Here is a 24343-nt window from a genome sequence, read left to right on the forward strand (position 1 = left end):
GGCTGAAACAGAAATTAAGTGCTTAGCTATTGTTTTGTTTGTTTTCTCAGCACCTCTAAAGGAAGATACACCTGCCGATGCAGGCTTTAATCATGAGCTGAAACAGCACATTCATGATCAGGCCTATGCACAGAACCAGCACTGTGTGAAGACACGCAGACATTTTCTGAAAGCGATAAAGCATGATGGTGTTATAGAGGTGAATGTCTAGACATCAGTAGACAGGACAAATATGGATGGATGAAACTTAAGGGCTGATGATAACCTAAATTGTCTCTATTGAGACAGTGCAGCTGATGATGTTGCCTAGCAACGGTAACCAGTATAGCTGTAGCGGTTAACATGAGCTTGCATGGTACTGTCAGATTTTCAAACCTCACCTCCAGTTCTTGAGGTATCATGGACTACATGTTTTGACCGCATTGCCATCCAGGCTCTTTCATCATTTTCATCAGCGTTTTACTCTGAGCATGCCTGAGGAAAGTTTCTGCCTGTGGGATGCACCCAGCTGAAGATGGCCTTTTCTATCGGACATGTTGATGATGGTTACTGTCTTTTCTTTATCTGAGGGCTGTATATTTGTGTTTGAGATAAAGTGCTGAGAAGACTGAGGCTGATTAAAGAAGAGAAAACATTAGATAATGTACCATAATAAACAGTAGAATGTGATTAATAACTCTCTCTCTCTTCTTCCTCTTTCCTTTCTCTTTTTTTTTTTCTCCAGTGACATATTTGATGCCATGTTCCCGGTCACCCACATTGCAGGGGAAACTGTGATCCAGCAAGGTTTGTATGAATATTTTGTTTTGATGAATTTGTAGAGTCTGGGTCAGTCACATATGACCTGTAAAGTAAATTACAGTAGAATATAGTAGCAATAAATTACTGTTGATGCTACTATGGGGAAAATACAACCTAATAATAAAACCACGAAATTAAAGGAATTGTCAGGGAGCGCTCTGTAAGAAGATTTGGTTGTTGCTTGTTTGTGTCAGTATAACCTTGATCCACTTGTCTAAAGGAAGTAATTAAGACCTTTGGTGGTTTTATCTCAAAGAGAATACATCTATTGCACTGCCACCACTGTTTATTTTGTCCTACCACTCCCAGTGTTCCCTCCCTTTTCCTCTCTTTGCCCTGCTCAAACATTCCCTCAGTCCTCTGCAACAGATGTCAGGTCCTTCTCCTCTCCGCCTAACAGCGGCCGTCAAAACCTTCACTCGAGACATCCCCGGGCTTTGAAGGAACACAGGCCAGCAGGGCCAGACTATGTTTTTCCAGTGCTCCCCCACTCAAACTCCTATCAAACACAGACACAGACACGTTTAATCACATATTTAACACACTCAAAACACACACTCTCGCAGACAAATTCCCACTTCCAGATAATACTGTGTTCAAACCTGCACAAAATCACATAGTTTACACTTTTGCAACATGCCTTACAAGCACACACCTATATAGACACTACTGGAAGTGAAGGAACACACACCCACACACTCACTCCCACCTACTCCTGAGACAGCATCCAGGAGTCCTAATTTGGTGATAATAACTCTAGCTAACTTTGCAGGGCCCCAGTCCCAGACTGCCTATTGTTATATACACTATAGGGTGTGTTATACACTATAGCAGCTCTGATGTCATTGCTAATGTCTGGACTACTGTACAGCTTCAACAAACTGACCCTGCTACCAACCACTCACACACTATTTAGACACAGCCAGGAGTTATTGACTGTGAGGTTTGAGTAGTATTTAAACAAAAGGGGAATTTACTCTATCATTACATGCAAAATAAAGTCAAGAAGTATTTTGATTGTACTTTATTGGTAATTATACCTACTCTTCAATATAAATAATCGGTTCTTTGATGAAAATCTATTGCTTATTCTTCATTTGAATCTGCTCCCAGACCTCATTTAGCAAACGACTCCAGGGCTCCTTGAATTATAAATCATACTTCTGCATTTTTCACATGCTTACTGCAGACTTACAGCAAGTGACAGGGCAAAGGAGATTAAGCATAAATAGAAGGAAGATGCAGCCACAGCTCTGCTAACCAGCAAGGAGGGTGGTGCAGAGCTGCCTGGGCCACTGTCTGCAGCGGTCACTTTCTTTTAGATAAAATGACACAAATCTGCAGCTGTGAGTGTTCTGAAGAAACAAGAAAAAAGCTAGCAGGGCAAATCAGACAAAGCCGAGTAATAGCAATAATGACCATGTGAACCAGAGTACCTCCAAGCAGCAACATGCGTTTTTCTGTGGTTTCTATGTAGTAGCAAATTCAAAAATCTTTTCATTTTTCAGAAATGCAGAATTTCTGCAAAATCCATCTTATCTAGCAGAAGAAAAATCACCTTAGGGTCATGTCTGACACATATTTGTCTTTATGGTGCAGCGGAATTTTGGATAGAAAACCCTTTACAGGCTGAGGACGTAACCCATGTTGTCCTTTACAGCAAAGCCGTAGAACCTTAACAGTGTGTATAGCAATTAGCTTGTGTTGAAACAGGACCACACGGAGGAGTACCAGCCTGCATGAGCATACGTGCGTGTGTGCGTGTGCACGTTCTGGTCAAATATTTGCCTGCACTCAGGCTCAGGGGGATTGGAAAGGCGCAAAACAAAGGCCTGTGCACCAAAGTGATAAAAGACAGGAAGAGCAGAAGAAAAGAGAGACACAGCGAGAGGGAATTGAAAGAGCGATAGATGAGATGAAAGAGAGAGAGGCAGAGACCGAGAGAGGGAGATAGCAGAGGGCCAGGTTGCAGCAGGTTGTGGATGTGTGTGTCTTCTGGGGTCCCCACTGGGACGGACCTTAAGACAGACAAGGAGCATTTTGTGTGACAAATAGAGCTGTATGATTAACGAGCCCTCTCCACTCAGTATTAATTAGCCGTGTGAACTCCTGTGAACTTTACTCACAGGGCGCTCTCAGCCTTTCAACTCTTTAGGTGAACGTACACACACAGCCACACACGCCCTCACTTGGTACCTACAAAATGCATACACATGCATACTTGTGTCATCCAGGCTCATGCATCATTACCCACTTGTACCTCTGAATGGAGTTGCATTCATATGTTGGTGAGAGGTAGCTGCAGGGACAGATCAGCAGTGCTTGTGCATGTGGCTGTCAGTCCTTTTTAATCATTTCCCCTCAGCCCTATGTAACGGATAGGATAATTAAAGGAACACTTGCCATTTTTCAGCCTTATCTCCAGACTAAATGCTTTTAACAGACATCAACTAACAGGATCCTATGACTCGCTTCATGGGTTCACTCTGAAAGCCCAGCACACTGACACTACAGGGATGCAGTTCGGCTCCCAGCCGTGCAAATATAATATATTTGTTATTTATGTATACAGAATAGGTTAAACTCTCATTGGTTGTACACGGCCATTATTGTAACATGATGTTGTTGAGAGCTTTATTTCACAACAAATGCTGCAGGCAGCCTGATTCTCAAAGGAAAAGCCGGAGCAAGACAAGAAATTCAGTAGCTTTCTAATTTCTAAGGAGACCCAAAAAAAAGATTTAAAAGTTGTTGCAAATTCTGTCATTTTATTTTGATGCAAGCAAATTAGTTACATCTTATGATGCAGTCATTTCTATGTAAAGATTCCCTGCGGAATTCTGCAGTAGGATGCGTGCACATTAGTGGATAATGTGGCATACAAGCTGCACCTCAGTTTAAGGCTGTCATATTTAGTAATGGAGCTGAGAGGTGCCCTGAATCATTACCAGGCAAAGTGTGTTATCCTCACTCCTCCTTCTATCAAAATATGCAGCAGCTAGATTGAGACAAAACTATAATCCTGCCAATACTGGTACCCTCTTTCTTTGATCTACATGTGGCACAAACATATGATGTGTGCCAACAAAACCAGGGCATGCTAGTGAACGAGGATGTAGACAGTACTGGATCTAAGAATTAGATTTACAAACCGCTGTGTTTCTGCTCTTCTTTCTTCAGGTGATGAAGGAGACAACTTCTATGTGATCGACCAGGGTGAAGTGGATGTAAGTGGCTGGCATGAAGACACACACACATACACAATAGTTTACTAGTATATTATTATATATAAAATATTTAGTTTAAAGGGATATGTATCCAAATGTACCTCTATGAGAAGGATTGTTAGTCATTGGAAAGCCCATCTTTTCTCATTCATGTTTAGACAGTATCCCCCTCTAACAATGGGCTGGTTGTAGAATTGTTGGTTCTCTTTAAAGTTTTGGTTCCACTCAGATGGCAATCTGAACGTGACGCTGTAGAGCCGATCGCGCTGTGAAGGCACCCAAACTCAGAAGATCTTTTGTCTTAGCGAGCCTCTGACACAGAGCCATAGAGTTAAGTGAAGAGATAAAACAGGAGCTGATGGAAAGTTAAACAGGAAGTGACCTTATCAGCTTACAGCAGGGAGCACAGAAGACGGCGAGTAAGAGGAGAGAGGCAGGTTGGCAGGCATGGCTGAGCTTGCCAATACCGTTGACCCACCTCACCAGATACTGTAGAAGGAAGTGTAGAAATAGTGAGATGGTGCCTTGATAGAAAGACTACATCACCATAGGCTCTTTTTGCATTGTTTCCGATGGTGTCTTGTCAAATGCGATTAGATAATGGTCCTATTTCCAGATTCCTGACACATGATTGTGTTCTAATAGAGCTAGTGTGTGTGTATTTAAGGCTATATTTAGGTCAAAATCAGACATAAGATAGGAACATGAGTAAAGGAAAAAAGGGAGAATGGGAAGAGGAAACCTTTCAGCCCTAACTGTTCTCCATCAAGCATGACGGAGATCCGACAAAGGCAAAATGTTCAGGCCGGATGGTTAGAACAAAGACCATTTTACATCACTTTTAAAGGGTCTTCGTGGGATTCAGGACATTTTTTCCATTGTTGTCTTATTTGTTGGAGTCAGAGATATCAAACTTATTGAAACCATACCTCACACATGATGCGTTAAAAGACCATGGGGAAAAAAAGTCCTGTGGGTCTTCAAATCCACCTGTGTGTGTTTGACATGCAGAGGATTCAAGTTTCTGCGCTGTCCTGAACTCCTCTTTAAATTAGATTCCTAGTTCACAGTGGCACAACTCCCACAAACAGGATCCTGTCATCCTTCACCCAAGTTGTGAGAAGACTCCTGTCCTCCACCTCACCCCTACCCGAAACCCTGTGCGAGTCTCGCTGTGTCTCCTTCTATCTCTACAGACAGCTGCTGCCTCCCAGCCACAGCCCAGGCACTAAACTACTTCAAGATCAGTGCCGAGGTTATTAAAGTGTGGAGATGTCTCTCATTAGACTGGGGTGTAAATCTGCCAGCATCCCATAAACTCCCTGAAAGCTGACAACCACTGCCACTAATGTAAACACCCCTGCATGTCTGCACACAAATCTCTTCACTTACAGACAGTGGTCTGTATTTATATGGGTGTACCACAAAAGATGACTCTAATGGCTGCTTCTAATTAAACACTGAGTGTCATTTAATCACAGATCACTGGCATTGTGTGAGCAAACATCTTAAGAAATTTCACTCGTATTTTGTACGAATATGCTTCTTGTATTATTATTATTTAGAGTGGATATGACATTGGGAATGAAATGAATATATTACTCGCCAAAAACACAACAAAGAGCAACAAGCCCTCACACACACACACTTACATAGTCCACAGGCATGCCCATAGAAACAAGCTCTGAGTAACCACAAACACAAATACACAGCTTGCTCATCCACCTTCCAGTACTTGACTGATTTGTTGCTTCTTAATTGCATCCAGGCGCACATTTGCAGTTGATATTTACATATTCGGGGACAGCTGGAAGACGGCATATGTCGTTCAAGACGTCCGTTGTTTCATGTAATCAATCACAGACCCAAATTCAGCTTGTGAAATCTTATGGCATCATCCAAACCAAAAGTCGTTTAGGTCAGGAGATACCTGAGCAGTTAAAAAAAAACTACAACTACCTGCATTCTCTGATTACGCAACATTTATATATAATTGTTCCACTCGGGTTGACGTAAGCGTAGCCAGCACTCTACTTCTCTTTGAAGCCATCCCAGTTGATAGTGAAGGATGAGTCCCCTGTGGTCTGCTCCAAACCTGAATAATGGCTTCCAACAATTCTGGCAAATCCCAACTGAAGGGATGACCCTCCCTCCTCCATCCTTCTCTCTCTCTCTCTCTCTCTCTCTCTCTCTCTTTTTTCTTTCTGTGTTATTAAGTCAACAAGATAGTGGATATTGTGTCGACAGGTGAAACCGTAACGGCCCCAGAGACGGTCTGAATGAGCCTCACTGAGGTTGTATTGTCTACAGAGCTATAGTAGCCCGCCTAAATAGAGCTGCGCGTGTGCGTGGATGTGCATGTAAGTGACCATGCATGTAAGAATAGACTTACAAAGTCCACCGCAGCATTCAGACCTCCATCACTCCCAAATCACAGGGAAGACTTGTAACAAGACAAGACAAAGGAAATAAAAGGGATTGATGGAGAGATAGGAGGGGATAGAGGGCCTTTTTAGAGGGTCTCATCTGAGGGCTTAGTGGGGATCAGATGCTTAGGGGCAAGCCTAGTGAGTGATCAAACAGCCCTGACACTAGAGAGCAACAGGACGAAACAGGAAGGACAGAAAAAGTAGGAGCTTATATTGAACCCTTTCACTCACTCTGACTTATGTGCTCTGTCTGCAGGTGTATGTGAACGGTGAGTGGGTGACCAGTATTGGAGAAGGAGGTAGTTTTGGAGAGCTGGCCCTGATCTATGGGACTCCTCGAGCCGCCACCGTCAAGGCCAAGACTGACCTCAAACTGTGGGGCATTGACCGAGACAGCTACCGCCGCATCCTTATGGTAAGAACACCGTCATTCTGACTCACATTACGTATTTAAAGATTTCATACACGAATGAATAAAAACTAGACACAAATGATTATCGAAATGAAACTGATACAATTTTGGGTCTATAAGTTCAAAATGTCACTGTGACATCATGTTTTAAAGGTTTATAAATGATTGTGGTTACAGTAGAACTAGTTTACATTCTGCATGTTCATGTGAAAATATTTTTATGGTATCCACCCTAATTAGCCTTAGAAATAAATGAGTGATGATTAGACACTTAAAGATCTACTGTTAATGTTCATCAATCTTGGTCCTTCACTTGCAGGATTTTCTCCCACTCAGCCATTAAAACTGCATGAACACTTTTCACTTTTGTATTACTAAAACACATAGGAGTGTGTCCTCCCATTTTTAACATCTCTGTAGATCTCCTCAGATAAAATCACATAAAATAAATTAATTATTATAAATTAGAGTGAGTGAGTGAGTGAGTGAGTGAGTGAGTGAGTGAGTGAGGTTCTAATGCCTGTACACACACACACACACTTCCCACTGCAGGAGCTTATCTAGCAGGAATGTCTAAATGTTTAAACTGGAAACACAAGGTGCTCTGCCCTAGCTGTCATACTGACTCACATACACACACACTCTTCGGGTGTTGTGAGAATGACTTATTATATTATTGTGTGTGAGAGAGAGACTAATTGTCCGGTTAAAACTCCTTCGCAGCTTAATCCAAATAATTAGATAGCCTCCGATTAACCTTTTTCTGCTCCTGTGCGCATCTTCATCAGCACCAGCAGTGAAAAATCTGTTCCATGTCAAACATTTTGCACCAAGAAAGACGACGGATTGTCTGGTTTTTGTTGGCTTTTTTAAGCTCAGTGTAAAGTTGGCACCGGCCTGCCCGCTGCACTCGTGTCACTCTCTTAGCGCATAGTTAAAGTGAGGGCACAGCCTTCCCTGGTAACCTTTCTTTTAGAGGACTTGCTCTCATTCCTTCGTTTCTTATAGCAGCAGGAGGAGGAGAGAGACGGGGTGAAACAGAATTCAATTATGTGAACCTGTAGTTAATTATTGCTGTCAATGATTTGTAAAGCATGGTATTCTGGCAACGACTTAGGCCAACACAATGAGCATTCTTTGTGTGTGTGTGTGTGTGTGTGTGTGTCCCTGTAAAAATTATGCTGAGTGCCTGCGTCTGCAGTTTGTTAGTTAGGAGCTCGGAAGGTGTGTTGAGTCTGCCATCAGTTTCGTTGTTTTCCCATCTGCTCTCCTGCCTCACTTCTCTGTTTTGTTTCCAAATCATAAAATGATTAAGGGTAATTAAAATAGCTTTACATTAACAGTTACTTATAATTCAAGAAACACCATCTGGAGCAGCTATTAAATCCATATTTTATGTTATATCAAATTATGTATTATACGGCTTGTCCTTCTTGGGCTAATCTTGAATAAAATCATCAGCAAATTAGGGTGATCTATTATTAATTCCATTTAGTTAAGCATACACACACTGTTCGGCTCTGAGACGTAGACATTACTTACTTTTTCCATATCTCTGTCTGGGTTGCCAGTCTTCCTAATGTGCCAGTTTTGGATCACTCAGTGTACAGTGCTGCTCAAAAGTTTGTTAAACCCCTTTAGAATTTTTTATATTTCTGCATGAATATGTCATCTCTAAAGAGGTTGGACTCCACAAATCCACAGACAAATTGTCTTCAAATGGAGGAAATTCAAGTCTATTGTTAACCTCCACAGGAGTGGTCTATCAACAAAGATCACTACAGACACAAGTCATGTAATAATCTGTGAGGTTACAAAGGAGCCCAGGGTGACCTCTAGTCTAGCTAATGGACTCTCTCACTTTGACTAATGTTAATGTTGATGAATCCACCATCAGGAGAACAATCATGGTGTGCATGACAGAGCTGCAAGGAGACAAACAATGCTCCCTAAAAAGAACACTGCTGCCTGTCTGCAGTTTGATAAAGCTCAAGGGCCACTGGGAAAATATGTTGAGATGAGACCAGAATAGAATGATGTGGTTTGAATAAAAAGCCTAATGTTAGGAGAAAGAATGACACTGCATTCCAGTGTATGAACCGGTCCCATCTGTTAAACATGGTGGTGGAAGTATCATGGTTTGGGCCTGTTTTGCTGCATCTAAAGCTGGATCCATACTCTGCGAGAACTCCCTCCCCCCTGCCGACGTTACGCCCACAAAATGACGGTTCGAGATGACGTCATCTCGGACCGCCCGTTGTGCAGCACTCTCGTACACATGGCCCGGGCAGAACTTTTTCTCTCAAGGCTGTGTGTCAACCATGCTGTGATTGGTCGGAATTTATTGTGGGTGTGATGAATGTGTTGAAGCGCAAGAGCTTCTTCAGGTGCAGAACACACAGACAGAAGGAGGAAGCGCAGCTGGCAAACAGCTCCTGGAAGGAGAAACACGGCGCACAGAGGAGAGAGTCTGTCCAAAAGGTGGCGATAAAATTAATCCCAGTATTGATCACGGCGTTACAGCGGCTCGCACACCTTAAACACTGGGAGACGGGATGTATTATTGCAGACAGTCATCCACACGTTCACAGAATTAAACTCACACAGACCAGAGGTCTGCTACAGTCAGCTACACTGATCTTCTACCTATTGTCATGCTGTACGCCCTCTTCCCTGAACATTATCAGCTCGTTAGTCCAGGTAACCACAACTGTGCTCACAATTTACAATACAACTGCATTGTCAACCTTTTGTGTGTGACGTGCGCTGCGTAGGAGGGCCGTATGAGGAGTTCTGCACACACACGTCTCGCGGAGTATGGTACCTCCGTGCCGAAAAGAACTTTTTTTTTCACTCTTACCACCCGTGGAGCGAGTTCTCTGTTCTCTGTTCTTGTGGAGTATGGAACAGCCTTAAGTCAGGATGACTTGCCAGCATTGATGGAACAATGAATTCTGAGTTATACCAGCGAATTATATCATTATCCCAATCTGTGAGCTCTAGACAAAGTGGGTCATGCAGCAAAACACAACAACACAAAACAACAACCACACAAAAGATTGGTTAAAGAAGAACAAAGTTACTGATCAAGTCAACATTCTGATCTTATTCCAACTAAAATGTAGTGGAAGCACCTGAAACCAGCAGTTCATGTGAGGAAACCCCCAACATCTCAGATTGTAGCTGTTCTGTACCGATGTCTATATTCAGGGCTTGTTTGAAAATGATGCTGGTGACATTAAAACAACACAATATATAATGCATTAGTTATGTAGCCGTACAGCTCATACAGATACATCATGCTGGCCTTTAAGTGATGTGCTTGTGGAAGAGAAGATCTCCATGTTTTCTGTTTCTTTAGGACTTTACCTACAGATTGACACATCACTATCAGATTTATCAAAACCCATCTTGAAGCATTTTCAGCCTCTGAGCATGTCGATGACACAATATGAACATCATGTCAGCGATCTTATCATGTACAGCTGAGGCGCCCCTTTAAACCCACGACACACCCACCCATCCCACCACCCTCCTTATCTGGGAGAGCGTTGAGTAAACAATGTGATACCCTTTCCTGTGATAAACACACTCTCTCCATTGTGTTGCTGCCAGTCATACTATACCCACCTTGTTTTGTCATCCTGGTGTTTAAACACGCACAGCTACAGACAAAGCCATTAACAAGCTGACAGACCACTGTCAACAAACAGAACACAAGACCAAAGAAAACGAGGGGAAATGATATCAAGAAACATGTCTTGTATGTGTGTGTGTGTGTTTTTTATTGGACAGAGATGAAGGTGATGAAGATGAGGCGTAAGGTACAGTTGGTTTAGTCTGGCTTCACTCCACACCTCAAGTCTTTGATGATACTGCCTCAAAGACAGCAAACAGACACAGAGGCTGGTTCATCTTTAACCACAGGAGGAGCGATCACATTAGGGCCAACAGGAGAGATTTATACACGAAACATGTGCTCAGGCCCTCCCACGTAGACAGGACGGATCAGGACATAAGATAAGATTAAAAAAAAAGATGTTCACCAACAAAATAAATGCAATTTAAGAATCAGAAAAGTATTGTTTTCATTCCATGCACCTCAGTGAACCCTAACATTGCTGACATTACTCTCGGCCCACCCAGCCCTTCCTACTGCAGGCATATAAATCAGACCTACTGTGTAACGTATGTGTGCATAGTAAGCCTTTAAGCTCAGAAAGCGTGTGTGTGTGTGAAGGTGTGTGTGAAGGTGAGAGCAGTTTAGAGGCAGAGCATGCATGTGTTTATATTTGCTTGTTTAAAGAGCAAGTTTCATCTCCGCAGCGAAACATAAAGCGGCACAAGTAAAACCAGACTGCATGCTTTGCACATACGTACACACAAATCATTTATCCAGGAGGGAGGCAGTGCAGGCTAGAATTCCTTTAATCAAGTTGTTTACGATGTTGAGTTTGACATCGACTCACTTGGGAACATTTTCTCTCCTTTTAAGACAAAATGTGAAATTATATGAAATTAGAGGCAGCAGCGGGACTCGGGCACTTATGCACTAAAGACACCCCAAGCCTCAATATATCATTTCCATATGCAAAGGCAGACACAGGGCGGACAAGATCGTCTCTGCTCACTCACTTTTTCTCTCCCTTTATGTTCCCGCTGCCTCTTGAGTGGTTCTGTACAATGAAGGAGAAATGCAGTTAGCAAAAAGGGGTCCTCTGGGTCTAGACTTGTCAGGAAGCACCTGATTTTCATGGCAGAGAGAGGCAGAGAGGGGAAAGTCCCCTTGCATGGTGGGTGGGGTGGGCCACACACACACACACACACACACATGCAATAAACATTACTACACATCTCATACTAACTCCCTAAGCATGACCCCATGAACTATGATCTACTCATCGCAGATTATCTTGTTGTGTAGATTTAGGGATGTGTTGACGTGATGTCTATAAATTTAGTGCACTTGAATTTTGAGGAGGAATTCATCACGAGGTCAAGGTCACTGTGACCTCATGTTCCTCGCAGTCTGAGGAACACCATCACTATCTCATGCATGCTTCATGGGAATATTGTAATATATAAACACATCTTTTACGCACAACACATCTCAGACACACCGTGAAGAAATGCTTTGACACTGGTCACAAATGTCCACTAACAAATGCAGAGGAATTTGGTGGTGAAAGGGGAAGTTCATTGTCCGATTCATGTGAACTCAATCGATATCTAATGAAAACTTTATGAAATTTGTCAATGATGTCAATTTATTTTCCGTCACACATGAACCAGGAAATGAGCATCATGCAGTCATGTGAGCAAACTGTAAGACACATCCATCTTTACAGGAGAAAAACTTGAATATGCATTAAAAATACAGGATTATTGTCTTTTATTACCTCATATTAGAAACTACAAAAAAGCAGAAGCTGTGCTTGCTGCTACTTCAAATACTCCATTGATAGAGGAGAGAGCAGTAGTAGAGCATCTTTCCTGTTATACAATAAATCAAAACTGCTTCTTGAAACCCAAATATTCTGAATAAAGGGACAGTTCACCCAAAAGTTCAGCAGTGATGTGATGTTTTTTAGCTCTTTGTGCACTGATGGGGCTGCCTGGTGTCATTTGGTAGAGAACTATTAGTGTGGACTCTGGATGGATGATTTTGCTGCTTTTCGTGCTACAACAAAATGTCTTTAAAACCCAACTGTAACTGCAGGTCAAAGAAAAGCGTGAATTATAATTTGGGGTGAACTGTCGCTTTAATACACACAGTGGTCCTACTGTTTTGTATCTTAAAACCATAAAATGCTGAATGTGTTTCTTGTGTTTGTTTTGCAGGGTAGCACATTGAGAAAGAGAAAGATGTACGAAGAGTTCCTTAGCAAGGTCTCCATCCTCGGTGAGTTCGTTGCGTTTGTTTGTGCATGTGTGGATTTGTACCTGCATGCCTTGTTATGCATTAGTTTTAAACTGCTCAGAGTGCAGGCAGTTAACTCAATGTGTACTATAGATTAACCCACATAAACGCAGGCGCATGTTGTCACACAAGGGCCATAGCTGAGTAAGGTCTGTGTGTACAGTCCTAATCTTCTCGTGCCGTTCATGCTAAAGCCAGTCACACTCTGCAATGTCTCCATGTGGACAATTAAAGAATAGAATTAAGCTAAGCCTCTCTTTCCCACTGGAATTTGGATAACAGCAGCCCGCCCAGGCCAGTGGGTTTGGAGGGATGGCGAATGAGATTCATTCACACTTAAAATGAGTAGCAATTGGAACTGACATCTCATCCCTTTCCACTTGATTGTGTGTGTGTGGTGTATAGAGTAAGGCCATGCCCCCTGTACAGAGTTATTAGTTGGCTGAGTAAACACATACACTTAGCTCAGGTCTTAGGAGAACGTCACTGTGCACTGAGGTCCGCTCTCTTTTCATTCACCTCCTTTCTTCCTTGCCTTGTTGAGGCCTGTATTCAAACACCCGCCTCTCTCCTCCGAGTGCTTTTCCTCTCTTCATTCCTCTTTCTGTCGCTTTGCTTCTCCGCTCTGCCTCTTTGAATTGGAGGAGGGGCAGGAGGTGGGAGTGTTTTTGTTTGCCTTTGATTTTTGAGATAGCCACGAAATTGGGGACAAGCCCTTGATGTCGTGGAGCAAAGGGGGGGGGGGGACAACAGGCTTCAACAATCCCAGTGGCCAATCCCCTGTGTGTTTACTATGCATGTGTGTAACAAGGTGATCCAAGTGGTTGCAGGCTCTGTGAAGCGTGAAATGTAGGTTCTTCAGTCAGCACATTTGTGTATCAGGTTACCTGCCTCGCCGTTAAGGATCACTTCAGTAGGACCTGCTGCCTTTAGCTTGCAGCCAGACAGAAGACATCCATCTGGGTCAGGCAGACACCACGGCCCCACTATAAGGGGACACTGGACACCTCAAAACCATCAGACTTACCTTAGTTAATCCTTAGTGCGTACACATTTTTGCACACACACACACACACACACACACATATAGACACATATAGACACATCGGGATCAGTTACTGAGCATGTCAGGAGACAAAAGGTTTGGCTGTAGTTTGACGCCTCTAACTCACGTCTCAGTCAAATCATAACAATGACTCACCTTCATCCAGACAAAACTAAAGACGAGGGGTGTTTGCACTGCAGATCTGAACAGACTGCTCGAGGAAGGTTTGAGAAAAGGATGAGTGAAAATATTAAGTTGTTGGTGGGCTTTCTTTAAATATGAGTTGTTTTAAAGTCCTTCGTTTTTTTCCCAGTATGATGTGTGGCCATCTGTGTTTTTGGCTTCTCTGCGAATACCAACGGCCTCTAGAAATATCTCATTCTAACCACGTCACTGCTCCTGTGGTTGGATGGAAGAGGAAAAATCTGACTCTGCCTCTGAAGAGCAACAAAAACGCAGAAAGACATCGGAAGTGAATGATTTAGATTTTTACAATGAAATGTTTCACTTTTTTGGAGACACTTTTGATACCATATATAGTTGCCTTTCTTGACAATAAAACTTTTAATTTCTCTATTTACTGCATTGAGCTCTAAGAGTGGACAGGTCTCTGTCACCACTCCGCTGCAGGAGTGAGATTTCGGGGTCAGTTTCAAGGTGTTTTAGGGAGGAGTCAGAGGATCTGAGATGCAGTGGTTCCTGATGAATGACTGGATTATCCTGGGATGGGAATTATCATCTGCACCAGTTTAATAGACAAAAAAAAGGACAGCCTCCCAGATCGGTGCGCTCATCATTGTAAACTGACCCTGTATTTGTTGTCCATTCACAGAGTCTCTGGACAAGTGGGAGCGTCTGACAGTGGCTGATGCTCTGGAGCCCGTTCAGTTTGAGGATGGAGAGAAGATTGTGGTGCAGGGAGAACCTGGTGATGACTTCTTCATTATAACAGAGGTAAGATTTGTGAAGTCAGCATGTCTTCAGTGAAAATACAGTACAGTAACTTCTCTTTGCTGCCACACATCCTGCAGGCTGTATGTGTTGATACCTGGGCCCTGAGCCTCTGTCATCGGGTGGGCGCTCGGGGTTGATGTACGTGTCAGCACACTGAGATATTGGTGGGCTTTTTGCTGACATCGGAACTGATCTCAGTTTATTGCCACCAGCAGACAGGCTACCCGGTGGTGCTCCCCTTCCTCTGCCCTCAACCACAGAATAGCCCCCCCCCCCCCCCTCTCACACTGCAGGCTTTGTGGAAGCATGGCTTCATTGAAGGGCCCCCTGCCTGTCATCCTAACACACTTTTGATTAACTCCATACTTACACAGCTTTCACCAGGGTCAAGTCAAGAGGGCTCTGTCCGAGGGGGGGTCTGCTGTCCTTTGCTTTCTCCTCTCTCCTCTTGTTTGCACACTAACTTGTCGGTTAGTCTTTCTGTTTCTGTCCATCCTTGTGAGCAGTGCGTAGAAGTGGCTAAGCCAGGGATGGATTTTATCAAGGGTGATGAGTGGTGTATCAGTCCTTATCCCTATTTTGGCTCACTCTTCACCTGTGTCCCTTCAACACAATACTCCTCTATTCTTCTTTCATCCATCCTTTCACTTTCCCTGCCATGCCTCTCTTCACATAGTTCCAGTTGTTGTGTCTCTGTGTTTGTATTCAGTCATTATCATTAAGTTCTGACTCACTTGCCAGTTCACAAACAACAAACATAAACCACACAAGTCAACTCATTGCATGCTTCAAAGAGATGTTCGGCTCCTCACATGCAGCTCATATTATCTCCCTTTTATATAAATGGTAAAGTTTCAAGCTGCAGAAATCCTTTGAAAGCCACTTTGACTATGCAGAAAAGGACTCAAATATTGCAGTGGGCGACTTCCCAAAGAGGCATAAAAAAAGCAAAGTATTTAGTAGAAGCAGGAGGATTACAGATGGAGAGATGGAGGAGAAAGGCGGGGGTCCAGTAGTAGTAGGTAGCCAGCACATTCCACTCAGTTGTCTCGGTTTGTGTTCTGGTTTGTTTTGTATATCATACTAGGAGCCTAGAACAGTTTGAGTTAGTTTGGTTGTAGTTAGTGAGGGGTGCATCTCTGGAATTGGCATCACACGTCTTCTGTCTGTTTCCCCTCCTTTTCCTCTTAGCTCTCTCTCTCTGTCTCTTTCTCTTCCTCTGTTCCTCCCTTGCTTTCTCTCTCTCTCTTTCTCTCTCTCTCTCCCCATCTCTCATGAAGCAGAGTCTGACTTTCCCAGAGCAGGGTGGACTGTGGTGGAATGTGTGTTGCTGACTTTCACACGGGGTCAGGAGACCCAGCCTCCTGGGAGGGAGACGAGAGAGAGGGCGAGAGAGAGAGAGGCGGATGAGTCAAAGTGGGCAGGGACGTGGGTACAGAGGAGAGTGATTCAAAAAAGACCACAAGTAAAGAGGGAGGAGAGGAAGTTTGTGAGTTTATCCTACAGTAAGATCGGATTCATGTCATGCGAATACCTTTGTTCTGTTTACTGTATACATGTGGCAGGAGCGGTCAGTGCTTTCTTCTCACAGCCCCTCAAACTTCCTCTTTCTTTTGTTGTCTTTGTCGGTTTGTTGGATCGGCCAAACACAAGCCCCACAATCACTAATTACATGCTGACGATGGGGAAGATGAACAAAAGGGAGGTATAGAGACATCAATTTCTTTGGCTGGCTGAAGGAATGGAGTCCTAATGAAAAGTGACATGTTTACATTTTTTTTCCTCACACTGTACAAACAAGCCTTTATAGGCTGCGGAGGCCATCAAGACTCAGCCTTACCTTCTCTACATTTACATAGCAATTAAACGGTGGATAAGCTGTCATCCAGGAGCAGGGGGGGGGCACTGACTGGCTCCTGTCAGACTTTATTCTTAGTCATCTCTTGTCATAACAGTTTGAGTCATAAGTCCAAGTCCTGCATCTCGAGTTTCTGCCTGTTGCAAACTTCTGTAAAATCAGGTGATGGTCGCCACTCTCTCTGCTAATGTATACACTCTCATCTCTCCTAGTCATCAATCTAAACAGCAACTCATGCGCTATCTCACATTTGTCCTTTGACCTCACACAAAAGTAATCACACCAAAGAGGTCTAAAGGGTCCCTGTGGGTCGCACAGTGGAGAAATCCACTGTGTATTGTTTACAATATATCTCCTGGTACTTGCCTGTAACCTGTGTGTATATCGCTGACATGCAATTTAGCTAATGGAGTTTAATGCTGCTTATAGACTAAAGATCAATGCGGCTAATGAATGAAGTCATGAAAATATGCAGCCACAAAAAAAAAGAAGTTAAACAGGCTTTAATTGAGTTTTTGAGTTGAAGAGCCGTCTTTAGAGTAAATCTTGTGCGGCTGTCCGTCTGTGCATGTGTGTGTGTGTGTGTGTGCCGGAATTTGAATGAGAAGGTGCAGACACTGCTGGCGCTGGGTGGCCTCATAAACAGGCTACAAAGATATCACCTTTCCCCTTCGCTGCCTGTCTCTTCTTTCTCTGAGCATGTTGTTGGTCCGACAGTTGTCGGTTCTTACATGCAAGATGCTCCATTTTGACATGTTTAAACAAGCTGACACACACAAGGATCGTGACGATAAAGTATCTGTCAGTAGAGTGACATGTTATTTCATTGCTGCGTCTAAGATCGGCTCACGCTCTTTCTTTCTGTTTCTCTGCCGCATGCTTGCGCTCATTTTCATTCATTCATATTTTCAGTTTGTTTACATCTCTCTCTCTCTCTCTCTCTCTCTCTGCTGGACCTCTACTGCTGTGTTGCTTTGTTAACAGTCCCCTGCACCCAGTCTTGGGTACAGGGGGAGGCCCTCCATGATGTTTACAAAAGAAATATCTGTGGGGCAGGAGTGCTACTCCTAGGGTGGTACAGTACAAGATGGTTATCTGGACCACACTGTATGAGGCCTGTTCACGAACAAACCGCGGTGCTGCACTGTCTCACTTTCTTTGTTTGGACATGAATGGACGGGAGAGGCATCAACTGGTTGTAAACACAGAGGTCTCGGTGTCCCATCCACCTCATCCTCTCCCCATTCACGTCTGTCTCGGTACCTTATATTCAAAACACAGTGGCAAAAATTTGTGTTGCGTCTGTCACTTTAACTGGCGATAAGAACGTCACACGTGTGGCCTGTTTCTGCAGTTCTGGCTGTTCGTTTCAAGTTTTTATTTGCAGATTTTCAGAAAATTTGTTATGAGTTTTTATGAGCGTTTAATAGTCATAGCCAAGAGAGCTGACGTGAAATGAGGAGCATTTGGTTACCTCCTGTTAATTGGAGAAATTGCACCATTATATCGGGACAGCTACCATCTGTGCACGGTGCCTGCACCTGTATTTGGTGGTTGGTGAGAGTAGAGTACCAAACTTGATCATCAGCTGAACTTTCCCCACAGTACTGACATCACAGTGCTTCCTTAAATAAAGCACTGTTTGAATGTGCAGGCGCCTCTGATAGGATCAGCCCATTCACTTTCCCTACAGCCCGACAGCCGATGATCTGTACCGAGAGGCGACTGTGCCCATATGCTGCAGTCTACTCTCCCTCTTTATCCTGTGTGCACGTTGTGGCTTGAATGCCGTAGAGTTTAGTGTGCCATGAAAATCCAACTTGGTCAGTGCAGCAGCATTTTAGTCAACCACAAAAGTAAACTGTGAAACACCAGCCTGTTCTCTGCTGCAGCATGCCCTCATGGAACAGAACCCGGAGATGCAGACGCAAGGGGAGAGCGCCTTGAAAACACCAGGGCTTTTAGCCACAACAACAACATTTTTACAAAAAATAAATGAGATTAAAGTCTTTTTAAAGTCATTTTTTTGCTGTTGTCAGTTGAGGAGACTCCCCTCTCCCTGAGCTAAATTCATCTGCATCATCCCATTTGAGGTAATAGCATCACAGTACACTTTGGCCTGGTAGTACATTGAAGTGTCGCTCACACAGTGTTCTCCACTTCTCCACAGCTCATTTCTAGTGCAAACTAAGTCACACACATCCCTTTCACTGAAATACAGTCTCACCTTTGTAAGTCTGTGGTGGGCAGCTGGCACTTTTGGGGTTCTCATTAAGGCTCATTATATTCATATTTAGCATTATTAGCCTAGTCAGCGCAGAAGGAGGGTGGAGAGAGCGGGGTGAGTGGGGATTAGAGGCGGTGACGGAGGGCTGGAACAGTCAGGTCTGAAAATGAGACGGTCCAAGACGAGCTGGGAACTTCTCCTGCTGAGTATTTGCTTTTTACCAATTACAGCCACTCTGAGAGCATGTAAATGTCTAGACATTGGAACTGGAAATGCATATTCTACCTCTGTCGCTGCATATGCATGATAAAATTGGCGAGTATGTGTAAATCAAAAGGGACACTTTGCTCATTTCATTCTCGTGGAGTCACAGTCGGCAGCAGCCAGATGATCAAGGATGGGAAAGAAAATAGGAAAAAGCAAAACAGTAACTGTTAGTGAGGCAAAGCAGTATGTAGCATAGAGAACGGTAGCCACAGTAGCACTAAGAAGGAAACAACCCCATGGCATTCTGGGTATTGATATATGAAAACACATCTAACTTTCCTGTGATCCTGTAGCACCTAGACATGGTTAAATGTTCGCCAACAGCTGCAAAACACGGTGGCTTGAACTGTCATCTGTTGGGCAGAATGATCAGAAATCAAATTCTTTCCCTTCTACTCACACACACACACACACACACACACACACACACAATGAGTGGTGGTGATGGGAATAGCGTGGTTGGTCAGTGTCTCCAGCAGATATCAGCTGTCAGACTGTGTGAACATCAGTGCTCCTTGTTACCATTCTCTGGGTGTGTGTGTGTGTTTGCATCATAGTGTATCCTATGTGTACCCCTTTTTGTGTGTATGTGTGTTTTCTGGGGTCACTTAAGGACTCTCCTTTGGAGCAGCCTTTCTGTTGGACAGTGCAGTTGTTTCCATTTAATGGGTGAATTCTGATAGAAGGGATTATGTGATGGAGACAGCGAGGAATCAGTTCAGCCTCAGACGGGCTTAGATGTTTGTATTTATTACACTCTGGAGGAAATAAAGCAGAACCAACCGGTTTTTTTTCAGTTATCTGCTGAAATACACAAGTGTGTTTTCTGCATCCCACACAACAGGTGTCCGTCCCGTAGAAAAGTGGACTAAATCCTGTGCACCTGCGCTCTTATGAAGCAAAGGAATTTCTCCTCAGCTTAATCCTCCTGATGATTTTCAGCCCCTTGCTAAATAACCCCCCCTTTCTCAGTCATACACACACACACACACACACAGACACACACACACACACACACACACACACACACAGACACACACACACACACACACACACTCCTCCTCTTTTGCTCTATTTCTCATCCTGTCCTGTCTCTCCTTTATTTATGCTAACATTCCTCCTTTTTTCTCTGTATCCAGGGAATAGCCTCTGTTCTGCAGCGCAGGTCTGACAATGAGGAGTATGTGGAGGTTGGACGTCTGGGACCCTCTGACTACTTTGGTGAGTGTGCTCTTGGCATTAGGCTTTTTTCCCTCTCTGCAGCTTTGTACCACATACAAGAAGCAAAAATCGGTTTGTATATTATTTATATTAGAATGTCACACAACTTAAAAACAGGTCAAATTATCTTATTTTTATTGGTAGGATTGCTTCATCAATAACAAGTCTCAGATGTGTATCATAGTAAGGCCAGCAAGTAAAGATACTTGACATGCTCATTTCTGCTGTAAAGTTGTGCATTTTAACATTGAAGTCTATGGATGAAGCCTCTTTTGTCTAAATATTGGAGAATGCTGCAGCTACCATCGCTATGGCAACTGCATCTGCTGCTAGATGTATTCCAGTTTAGCTAATTATGATCATTCTAAGCAAAATATAGTGTTCCTGTTCCTGTTCAAATACAAGTACATCACAGGTTTGGAGCTCATTTTCTGACATCCTGGCTGATTGCCTCCTCTCTCTCTCTCTCTCTCCCCCTCCCCATCTTCCTCCTCATCCAGGTGAAATCGCCCTGCTTCTGAACCGTCCCAGGGCAGCCACCGTAGTCGCCCGCGGACCCCTGAAGTGTGTGAAGCTGGACAGGCCTCGCTTTGAGCGTGTGCTGGGGCCGTGCTCAGAGATCCTCAAGAGGAACATCCAGAGATACAACAGCTTCATCTCCCTCACCGTGTGACAGGTCGGCCTCTCTGGCGCCCACCAGCAGGGGTGTGCAACATCAGCATCAGGGTTTTGGTCTGTGGGTGGGAAAAGGGTGAGGATGTGGGGTGCTAACGTCCACAGCGACAGGGAGGTGGGGTTGGGGATGCTCATTTCCTGCCTTTTTTATCCATTTTTGCGCATTTCTTTCTTTTGACCTTGTGCACCTTCACTTGATCTGTGCTGTCACGTAGCTTTATGTCAAACAAAATATACTTGCAGGAGTGAAGATGGATTTTATTTATCAAACGGTGTAAATGAGTCATGCATACAGTGTGTCTGCTGTATATGATGCATGCTTAGAGACAAAGAATGGTGTTTGCACTTTCATCAACTTATGAGGGGATCAATTCATGAAATGTGAAGGATGTAATATCAGGTTTGTGTGCAGCGGGAGGAAAGTGAGTACGCACGTCTTTGCTTGCGAGCAGCGTGTTGCCTTTTTTCTGTTTTTTTTTTTTTACTCCTGGTGGTGAGTTTGTAGATCATTTGTAGATCAAATCAGACATGCTACACAGACCTCTGTTCCCTAAAACGTAGCTGTAGAGATTTGAAGAAAAAACTCTGCTTTCTCTATTTTAATGCTTCCTAAGTGTGCTTTTAGTGCTTTGTCAGCTTTGTGGATTTTCATTATTGTCCACAAATTTCAAGAAAAGACCAAAAAAGGAGCGTCAGATTCTTCATTACGTGTGTGGTGACAATATTTAGAAGCAACTCCACAGTTTAATTCACGGTCTGTTTGCTGCTGTCCACAGTCCTGTCTTTGTTCTTGTGCATCAAAAGAACCTCTTTTATACAAAAAAAACCCACTAATTCTCATTAAGATTTAGTTTTTGTCTTCAGGAGGAACAATCTGAATGAATCACCATGATCATTTTTGATCTCCACCACACAGGTTCTATCTGTCACTGGCCTCCATGCTGCTTTGTTGCTGGTATAGCATAGGTGTAGATTTTCCTGCAACACATCCTTTATGACACAAAGGCAAAAAACATCTGCTGCCAGGTCAGGAGAGTCAGTCGTCTTTGGCTTAATCATTTCTCAGTAACGTCTGCTACTAATGATGCTTCACTATGTTGAAGTTGCACAAAACTGAAATTAAAGATGCAGAAGTAGAGTTGTGGTAGAAGTAGAGTCACTGGCCTCCGTGTCATTTTAATCTGTGGAGATGCTACAAATAACCCACTGTGCCGTGTGTTTTGCAGTGAATTCTTGCAGCAATGCAGCGCAGAGAGTGGCCCTAACTAAGCCGTTTTTTGTCTTTTCATGAGATTTGTTGACAAAAAAAAATAATAATACAGAAAATCACCAAAGTTTATGCTTTAAGATTTTACAGTCACTGTCTGTGGTGTGTGCCGGTCCAATCAACTGACAAGTTGCTTTTTCTAACCCAAGATTCCCTGACGCGGCTCGGCCTGATCCGTGGTAGCTGTGGTGTTCCAAAGGCACAGTAGTGTTGTCAGTCCAACCTACAAACACAAAGTCTGAAACACACAACCATACTGTATATGCTTACACTGTCTCAGGACTAAATACATCCAAAAACACACGCGCACACACACACACACACACACACATCTTACCCTGATGCTTTTTTAAAGCTGGTTTTGTTGGATGTTTTCTTGCTAGATGAAAGCTTTTGCACCACTTTACAGTTTGGGTCAATACAGCAGTTTGATTTAGTGGTTTTTACAACACTACTTCTAAGTTTGAAATAAGAGAGAGTTAAAATATATACTTATGTTGCTTTCCTTGGATCTACTGTAATCTGTCAAAGTTGCACAACTGACCCAGTGACTGATGCTGTGTAAATGGGACCTTAAGAAAAAGGCTCTCTGTATTCTTTCTTTCTTTCTCTCTGTAGCTTTTTCTTTCAACTATCAAACGATCATCTTGAGCAAATAAAGATAAGCTTCTGAAATCCTTTTGATTTGAGTCCTTATTTTCTCTTCATCAGCCCCTCCTTGTCCCAGTGTGTCTGACTTTTTTTTTCACATTCTTTCCCCTTCATTTATCCCAAATTCTGGCATCCTCTCCTCCTCTCCTGACTGGACTTAGCTCTTTACTCTCTTTCCCTTTATCTCAGATCAAACTCTTATATCCCCCACACATACCTCCCACAACGTTATATCGGATTTTTCTACCTCCAAAGTGCAAACTGTCCTCTTCAATTACACTTTTCATATTTCTTCCTACGTCTTCTTCCTCCCCGTCCGACCTCTGCTGTCCTCTGCTCTCCATCCTTCTCACATTAAGCCAGGTGTCAGTCATCCGTCAGACTGGACTGTCAAGCCCCTGAGCTCCTCCCAGCCAGTTTAGACCACAAAGCCTCCACAGCTTTGACACATTCCTCTTCATCTTAATGCCCACTAAATCAACTGAGGAATGTGCCCCCAACTCACTGACATCGAGTTTAATATCCCCCTCCACACACTCTCACCCAGCTTCCCATGCACACACACACAGCTTCTTCACCTTAGTGCGCACGTGAACTCAAACAAGTTTGAAGCTTCTTGAAGAAAAATGGCTTCCTGTGTGAGATAACAGCTGAAAATCAAAGAAACACAAGAAACTTAAATCCATCCATCCCTCATCTGAACCTTTGTCCTGCACTGCAGGGTCTCAGGGGGCTGGAGCCTGTCCCAGCTATCTACGGGTAAAAGGCAGGCAGGGTACTCCCTGGACAGGTCCAGAAACATAGATGAAGATTGAAAACATTAACTGTTTAAGATCATTTTTTAAGTCAACATCGCTCGGATGAAATGATAAAAGATGCTGAGCTTATGTGTCTCCATGACAACTGAGCAAAACCATGTATGCTGAGGAAGCAAGCCGCCTAAATTTGGAATCACTGTTCTAACTATGTTACATAATCCATCACAGTATGTACACATTTTGCTGGCAACGCTGACCAGACCTTCTTGTAATGCTACTAATGAACACTAGAGGGCTAGTGAGTCAAAGTTACATCTAGTCCGCCCTCTGCAAGTGCAAGAAGAAGAAAAAGGAGAAAGAGGAAGCAGTGGCCCTCTTGAGGAACCATTACTGAACTGAAGGACAGAACTTTCAACATTTGTTCAAGACTGGTGAGTAGAAGTCAACGTTTGCTTAATGTTGTTTATGCTAACTAATAAAATGGTCCATGAGAGAAGGAAAGTGTGTGACCCACACTCGCTGACTTCCACAGAGGAGTATATTTTGTGCACAGCTCCTGTGCATTTAGTTGTCTTAACAAACAAGAGACTAAAGGAGGAGAAGGAGGAGACGGAGAGGATGAGGAGGATAA

The 24343-nt window shown here is 43.4% G+C and overlaps 1 protein-coding gene across 2 annotated transcripts in view; it reads left to right on the forward strand.

Annotated features, from left to right (window-relative positions):
* prkar1b (protein kinase, cAMP-dependent, regulatory, type I, beta) overlaps nucleotides 1-22978 on the forward strand; it is a 50894-nt gene extending 27916 nt beyond the window's left edge. For both annotated transcript variants that reach the window (XM_028412834.1, XM_028412835.1), the window contains 7 exons: nucleotides 725-786; nucleotides 3982-4028; nucleotides 6714-6872; nucleotides 12711-12771; nucleotides 14667-14788; nucleotides 20280-20361; nucleotides 20862-22978. In XM_028412834.1, the coding sequence (XP_028268635.1) occupies nucleotides 725-786; nucleotides 3982-4028; nucleotides 6714-6872; nucleotides 12711-12771; nucleotides 14667-14788; nucleotides 20280-20361; nucleotides 20862-21034 (706 nt within the window). In that variant the 3' untranslated portion in view covers nucleotides 21035-22978. The remainder of the gene's footprint in view (nucleotides 1-724; nucleotides 787-3981; nucleotides 4029-6713; nucleotides 6873-12710; nucleotides 12772-14666; nucleotides 14789-20279; nucleotides 20362-20861) is intronic.
* The last annotated feature ends 1365 nt before the right edge of the window (nucleotides 22979-24343 follow it).

This window comes from Parambassis ranga, chromosome 8, assembly GCF_900634625.1.
Source record: "Parambassis ranga chromosome 8, fParRan2.1, whole genome shotgun sequence".
Taxonomy (NCBI): Eukaryota; Metazoa; Chordata; class Actinopteri; family Ambassidae; genus Parambassis; species Parambassis ranga.